The sequence below is a fragment of the Eurypyga helias genome, unplaced genomic scaffold (assembly GCF_000690775.1).
Source record: "Eurypyga helias isolate BGI_N326 unplaced genomic scaffold, ASM69077v1 scaffold38312, whole genome shotgun sequence".
NCBI lineage: Eukaryota > Metazoa > Chordata > Aves > Eurypygiformes > Eurypygidae > Eurypyga > Eurypyga helias.
In genome coordinates this window covers 6,472-14,626 of record NW_010234790.1, presented here as the reverse complement: position 1 = coordinate 14,626, position 8,155 = coordinate 6,472, and the positions used below count along the sequence as shown (strand labels likewise).

The 8,155-nt window shown below is 43.9% G+C and overlaps 1 protein-coding gene across 1 annotated transcript in view; it reads right to left on the bottom strand.

Annotated features, from left to right (window-relative positions):
* The window catches only part of LOC104505839 (inositol 1,4,5-trisphosphate receptor type 2-like), a gene marked incomplete at both ends in the record, with an annotated part of 25,551 nt that overhangs the window by 15,389 nt on the left and 2,007 nt on the right, over window positions 1-8,155 (bottom strand). The window contains 2 exons of the mRNA XM_010146561.1: window positions 6,265-6,425; window positions 7,619-7,784. Coding sequence (XP_010144863.1) covers window positions 6,265-6,425; window positions 7,619-7,784 — 327 coding nt within the window. The remainder of the gene's footprint in view (window positions 1-6,264; window positions 6,426-7,618; window positions 7,785-8,155) is intronic.

Genomic DNA, 8,155 nt, shown 5'->3' with positions numbered 1-8,155 from the left:
CCCTGGCCAGGCCCTCGCAGCATCACTGCTGAGACCTGAGCCCGGGCAGCAGCTACGTGCCATCACAGCTCACATCACACCTCCGCTACCAAGGCGGGAGCACGGCAAAACGCAGAGCGGCGAGGCAGGAGAGAGAAGGATGAGGAGGGAAAAGGGCTTGGCGCAGTACGGGCAGAATGACAACTATTGTGAGGCGTCTCAATGGCTCATTTGGCATCATTCCCAGTGCTGCTTTTGAATTTAATACCCACTTCTGGGTATCTAAGAGAAAAAGAAGGCAAAACCATGAGGCTGGAGGTAGGAAGAAGAAAGACAACAGCACCAGCCCAAAGGAGCACTAAATTCAGATCAATTTACAAATGTTACTGCTCTTTTGTAAAAAAAACCAACCAACCAAACAAACAAAAAAAACCCCCAAAAACCAACATATTTTGAAAATGAGGAATGTGTTTTTCCTCATGACATGGAAATGGCCAAAGCATCTTGCAAATACTTCTTTCATTTAATAATTAAAACAAACCAACCAACCAAAGCAAGCTGACACCTTCAAAAAGAAACTTTGAAATCTTAAAAATGAAGTAGTTAAAATACTCTATCGCGTTACCAATGTCAGGCCGTTGCTGCGACAGCAAAGTGCCTTTAGGAGAACTGACTAAGTAAAGAAAATCGCCGTTCAGAATTTCAGGCTGGTGCTGCTCAACCCGTCTCTTCTCTCTCGGCCTCGTACTGTTGATGGGAATTTCACTTTTGATTTCAGCGGAGGGGTGGGGATCCTACGTAGCCTAAAGAGACACTTAAGATCTGGAATCTGCTATTCAGAGAGGATACATCTGCAAACGAAACAAGACGTAAAGGACTACTTTTACGATACTATCACGGTATAAAAGGCTCAAGGTCCCAATGACCGTGATGGCAGGAGGACAGAACCTTTCATTTCCTACCCAACACAGCCTTGCTTCAGGGAGATGGTCTAGCACATGGCAGTATCCTTTACTCTTAGGAACACAGGCTGGTTTTAGAGCAGTTTTCAGCTGATTGAGGAGTTACGTAATTGCACCAATTACATCCAATTACATAATTAGAGTAAATAAGTAATAATATAATTAGGTGCCGTAATTATGTAGTTATGACAGGTAGCACTAATGCTGATAAAATCCATTATGAAACTTGCTAAGAACTGTGGACAGGGCACACGAGAGCAAAACTTTTAGTGCTTCCTTTGCTAGGGTCTGTCATTCTTCCAATGGGCAAAATAATTAATTTAATTACTATGCCAATGGCCTTTTATTTCTGCAAATGAATGGAGGCACAAATCGTAAGCTAATTCATACCTCCCTGCTTTGCTGCAAAAAAATTCAGTTAATAACCATCTATATATTTGCCTCCAATTATCTATTTGCAGCTACCAAAGCTTCAGGGAAATCTGCGTTCACAAACTGCAACCTCGGAAGAGAGAAGTCCAAAAATTTGGACATTAACCTTCACTGCTGCAGTTATCGCATTAAACTGTCTCCTCTGACAAATGGACGCAAGGAACATTCAAAGATCGCGGTATCGATGTAATACAAGTTGTGTGCATCTCTCTGGGTTTGCTAGGAAGGGTATTTCTGGTCAAATGGGTCAGATAAGAAGTGGTTTGGGTTTTTTTTCTACAGGAATGAAAATTCAATGGGGGAATCATTCATGCAAGTTCTCAGTGGAAATGCAAGGCATGTAGCCAGCTTTTCAAAGAGTCTGTCTTTTTGGATATTGTATAATAACTGTCTGACTTCATAAAGGAGGCCTGGATAAGAAACAAACAATAAAACCTACTGCCCTGATTTAATATTCATTAATATTTCACCCTATAACTGATATAAGATAGTGTGCAAGAAGAATGGGCAGCACTGGCAGATCTGAAGTGCTTTATTCCCACCAACATCTCCATAAAGTAACTCTCTGAACAGCTAGAGGTGTATAAACTGTGTGTTGTTTTACAATACATTTCATGTTTGACGCTTTTTTTTAAAAACGGAAAAAAAGTAATACCTTGCTTTATGAAAGCTGGATGGCTACTGATTACTTCTGTCATTGCTCAGAGCAGTATGCACTGAAGCACGCACAGAGCTGCTGGAAAAATCAAAATCACCGGGAACGTTAGGAGTTTGCAGCCAATGTCCACACTGCAGAGGAAGAATGCAAAAGAAGTCCTCTGCCCCGGGGTCTTTTGAGGACAGAGACATGCAAGATCCTGGGAATGCCTTGAAACAAGCCACCCCTGGAACAGAAATACAAGTGAACCTGGAAACCTGCAAAAATACTGCCTTTGAGTGAGGGGTGCAGTACATCAAGTTTCTTTTCCCCTCTTGAACTAGAAAACTGGGAATATGAAGTTGGATATGTAAATAATTCCCATCCCTTTTGGCACCCAGCCTTTCAAACAATATTCCAAGCAAGAAAACCATAGTTTTCCTGTTTATTTTTTTGCCACTTGTGCTATCAGCAAGCCTTCAAGCCAGATGCTTTCCTGTTTGCTGGACAAATGACACATAAAAAAGACTGAGAGTCATAATATAGACAGTCATATTTTTGGGCCCTGATGGGTCTGGGCAATGGAGAAGAGAGACTATCAAAACTGCAGATGTTTTCCCCGGCACTCAGTCAATACTGATAACTACTCCAATGTTACTTTTTGCAGTACTTTGCAAGACTCTGGTAGACAAGTACAAATAATAAACGGTGCCCAACTACAGTTGTAGGGGTAGTGAGGAAGATATTTGGACCTAAACTCTACTTTCTATTAAAGAAGTTACTGCAACATACTCCAAAATTTTGATCTACATGTATTTCAGGATGGATCTGAGCCTCGATCATTGGATCCAGGCTTCCAGCACCTGAAGGGGCTACAAGGAAGCTGGGAGGGACTTTTTACAAGGGCCTGTAGTGACAGGACAAGGGGTAACGGGTTTAAATTGAAAGTGGGGAGGTTTAGATTGGAGATCAGGAAGAAGTTCTTCCCGGAGAGGGAGGGGAGGCACTGGGACAGGTTGCCCAGAGAAGCTGTGGATGCCCCATTCCCTGGAAGTGTCCAAGGCCAGGCTGGATGAGGCTTGGAGCAACCTGGTCTAGTGGAAGGTGTCCCTGCCCATGGCAGGGGGGTTGGAACTGGATGGGCTTTAAGGTCCCTTCCAACCCAAACCGTTCTGTGATTCTGTGATCTGGGTAGAAATTCTGAGTAACCCAGCTGTTAAAAAACACAGAATTTGGGTCTGATCTCTTAAAGCTACAGAAGCAGCCATAAAAGGCATACCTAGTCACGATAAAAATTAGGAAAGCTGAGAGCTATTCCAGGAGTATGGTTCATGGAGTTTTTTCAGCCATAAACTGTATCACCTGAAATACAAAAACTCATTCCACCCTGTCCCCTTCGATGAAGTCAAGAGATTTCCCTGTTCTTCCAACCACCCTATTTTTACAAATATTTGTTGCATTCCCATACACTCCCTGTGAGCCTCATTCTGCAATGAGGCAGTTCCCAGTTCTCTTGCGAAAGGTTAATTTGAAGCCTGTCTCTCTTGTGCCAGACCCTAACCTTGGTCTCCTACCAAGGACTTGGGTCACTTCTCCCAGCATCATAAGAATGGCTGCCCAGCTTTCAGTCCGTCACACAGTCTGATTCTGCTTCTCTCTCTGTCTTCAGGACAAAGACCATACCTCAGGCTTAATTTCTGCATGGGGTGTAGCACATCGCACATGCTACATTCATTACCATCATGGCGTGTTTGAAACACACCAAACACATATGCTACATGAGCTCAGATGGCTGGAAAACCACCTCCCAGTGTTTTCCTTTTGACTCTTCTGTCAGTCGTAAGCAAAGCTGTTATCGCTAAATCTCTTCTTCCAGTTGAATATCATACTTCCAGAGTACTCCACTCTTCCAGATAGAATGTTTTCTTTCATTTCTTAATATTCCTTGTACCTGTGGTATACAGTAATCTCTCTGGCTCCGAGAGAGAGAGTCCTTTGTTGTTCACTGAAGCAGTTCCAATTGCTCCTGCTATGCAGCACTAGTATTTCTGCAGCACACCTTCCCTAGACTTTGTACTGGGGAATATAAACTACACAAAGATACAATTACTAATCCCTCGCCAGTCACTTGTAGTTTGTTCAAAGTCTTTTCTCCATTCCCTCTTCCATTCCACGTAAGCTTTACCCTTTAGGTCTGTATGCGCCTCTCCCACCATCCAGAAATACCATTAACTTTATATATACCCATGAAAAAACCAAGCCTTCCTTCAGAGGGCTTAATTATCCCAAAATCAGGATTACTACTAACCACTTAAACCACCAGCATTCTGCCACAGAGGAACAGGGGCTTTGAGAAATCAGTTCAGGGTGTGAGGTCACGTGTTTTGGAGCTTTTCTGTTAATATTTTAGATATTCAAACAGGAGTTTCCACCGTTAACGCCAACGTAAAACACATTAGTGAATTACATCAGAAAAGTCAAACCTCTGCTGCCACAGAATGAATGCACTTACTATGAATATTAATAGACCCCTTGGAATTAAACATTAATACTTAACAGACATACTCGCAAAGTTTAAAATCGTACAAACATCGCAGGGAGAGGCAGAGTAGAGAAGGAACAGACAAATGAGACAAGCCCCAGAGTCTGAAGACGCTATTAATTCCACAAATGAATGTGCATTTCTGAGATAAGCTAAAATATTTTCACGAGTAAGAGGATGACTTGCCACTATGGATAATTTCTTGTAGCGGAACAGAGGACACAAGCATTTGTTTCTGTTTTTCTCTCTCGCCCATCATACTGCAGAAGTGTAGGTCCGTAACTGCCTAACGGCGTCAATGCCCTGAGCTGGGCAGCGAGATTGACGGTTCAGAATTTCCATGGACATGGGCTGTTTCTCCGTACCTGAGCATTGAATTCCCATCACCTGCCGCACCACCTTCCCATGTAGCACTAACAGCACTTAGAAAAGCTCCGTTTCACCGCAGCATTCAAGCACGCACCCTTGTCTAAACACGAGCCGTTCCACACAGGCGAGTTCTTCAAGGTAAGCTCTGCGTAAGCCTGCACAGTGGGTGGGAGTCGTCTCCTCTGACTTCAGCCAGCTCCCAATTAGGCATCTTGTCTAAACTAATCATTTAGGCTCTCAACGGAGTGAGAAAAGCAATGCCAGGGTGAGTCACCGCCGCTATCCTAGACACCTGTCTTCAGGCAGGATAAATAACCCAGCTTTCTGCACTGACAGGGCAGGGAGCTGGGATCGATTTAAACCGGGTGCCTGACTTGAAGACAGCTGAAGTTAACGGAGAAGAATCTTCCCTTTGGCTAAAGTGAGGAATAAAAAGGCGGCCAGCACTTCGCTAGTGAAATTGGGTAGTGTGTATAATCAAAGGCTGCACGGGATAGCAGAGCAGATACTTTCACTAAGAACTGCGGCTCCAGAAACGCATGAACAGCAAAGCTAGATGTGCATTTGGTTGCACACTCCTTTAGGATTCAGACATTCTGCAACCACAGACCACGGCACGAGCCCTGAGCAGCACAACACCTGCCAGGAACGCATGGGAAGAAAACGCTGCACCAGAATATCCCAACAGGTAGGAAGAATTCCTCAAAAATAAAGTTCCAAGCCAGGCAACCTTGATAATCCATCCCTCCCACCAGAACGAACCCTCTTTGGTAGCAGGCTGGAAAAGAAATGTAATTGAACATCTCTCTGCCCCAGCAACAACAAATTTCTCTCCTTCAATCCAAGTCACACTCTCACTGCTTCCCGAGGCAGCTTCTGTCGCTCCTCAAATCCCTGCAGCAGCTCTTCCTGGTCTTTTCAATAGCTTGTTCAGAGCAGCCATAGGAGAAAAGCGCCAGCCCTCAATACTGACCCTGCGTTTCACTGTTCAGCAGGAGAAGTTGTTTTTCTGGACAGCAGCCCAGAGATCCTGGACAAAGCCAGAGCAGCAGCAGATGTTATGATGCATGCTCTTCTGCCCCTGGTTTGGGTAATGAGGCAGCAAAACCCACAGAGCATGAGAGCACAAACGCCAAACCAGAGACTGTGGCCTGTGCCTTCATCTTTTTCAGTATGTTTAAGACTGGGCTTTGTTGCAGACTTCTGAGACACGTGAAAAGATCTTTAAAAATACAGATCGATGCCTCCTATTGTTCAGAGAGAGGGAAAAAGAAAGATATTCTCTGCTCTAGCTGCAAGGAGCATCTCTCAGCTGCAGGAAGCACGTGCCCAAATTGACTTACCGCAATCATTTGCGCCACGTAGCTCTCCGGGCCGGTGTATTCAGTTGGATCTTTAACTTTGACAAGAACTATAAAGTACAAATAATGCCACATGTTGTGTTCTGACTTTATATGCTCCTCAAACGAAACGGTCTTGTTATCAAATTTGTCTCTCTCCAGTCCTGCAAAAAAGACATGAACATAATGCAAAAAAAATAAAAATACTCAAATCTGTTAAATATGTTGGAGAAAGGAACCTAATTTAAAGGATCATAAATTTGCAGGATCTTAATTTAAAAGCTATAACCACACAGAGTAACTGCCAGGCAAGAAATACCCGGCCAGAAGGCCTTCCTGACAGAATTCTTTCAGCGCAGCGTTTATCCTCTTTTGTGATATTTCCTCTTAATAACAACAACAATATAATAAACATGTTACAGTTTCACAGTGCCTTCTACGCGGAGGGCTATAAAGTCCTTTACAAATGCTGGCTCTGATTCTTTCTAAATGTATACCGGGAAGCACACAGCGTGCCATCTAGGTCCCGATCTTGGAAAGATTTATGCACACGTTTAGCATCAAGCATGCCAATAGGGATTGTTTGTGCGCTTAAACCTAGCAGAGAGCGTGAGTCTCGGCAGCTTGGCAGTCGCAGAGTCTTTACAGAGCTGCAGTCGTAAGAAATTTTTATGTTTCTTCCTGTAACAGGTCAAATCTCTGAAGAAGAATACCACAGTGAGGAAGGACAGGATTCACAAATGGTACAGCTTTCCTCCCTGGATCTCTTGTGGAGCCTTCCACAGACACTAAAGGCCTTGTGCACTGCACAACGTTCACCCCTGTCAGTACAACCATGGAAACAGCACCCAGCCTACGAAAAAGAAGGTATTTCTGAAGGCCCTAGGGGCGTGAAGGTCTGCCCCTCTTCGTGAGTGCGCCTCAACATAAGCGCGATTCACCCGCGGGTTTTGTGGGGATGATTTTCATTTCATTCTTTTGTTCCCTGTTTCATATCACCTTCCGAAACAGGCGGATTTCACCGTTGTTACCCTCCTGGAATGCGCAACAGCAAGCTGTACTTCCATCTGCATCAGTGAAACGAAGTCAGCAGCTGCACCACCTCCGTTAGCGGTGAGGATGCGAGTGTGCGACACGGCTCTTCTCCCCCCGATCCTGGGTGGAGACGGTGAAGGTACCGCTTAGCAAAGCTAGCGACTCCTAAACCAAATCTTTGTCAGAGCAACCGAGCTCTGACATTTTTACAGACTTTGCTTGTAGAAGATAACCACCCCTTAGGTCCACGCTTTATTTATTGAGGAACAGTTCATTTTACTCCTTTCCCCAATGAATGTCTCAATAGCTCAGTAACACCTACCACAGATGAAACAGGTTGTCTTTAGTATTTCCTCCTTTTTCTGCTTTTCACTCCTGAGATCAGCAAACGTATCAATGATGACTCCAAAGATTAGGTTTAGAACAATAATTATGACAATGAAATAAAACAGAAGATCATAAACAACTCGCGCAGCAAACAAGGGCTCCTGAAACAATAATAAGGTTGCAATAAGACACAAAAATAGCACACCTCTGAAATATTAAACAACATCTTCACATTAGCTCAAGCAAAGCTACACATCTTTCTTCCCATAAGCCAAATTCTGCTAGCCTTACTCACAGAAATAGAGAGGGACTATCTGTGTGGCTAAGCAAAGATTTGGCTCCCTGTGCTCTTATCGCTCGGGGATTCCTGTTGTCCTTTACGCTGTCTCACAGAGCACGAAGAACAGACTATCTTGTGTGCCGGATGCAGCGTAGAGGCACTAGTGTAGTGCTCAGTTGAAGATAATTACCTTGCCGGTACAGAAGCAGGGATATAGAATCATAGAATCATAGAATCATAGAATCATAGAAT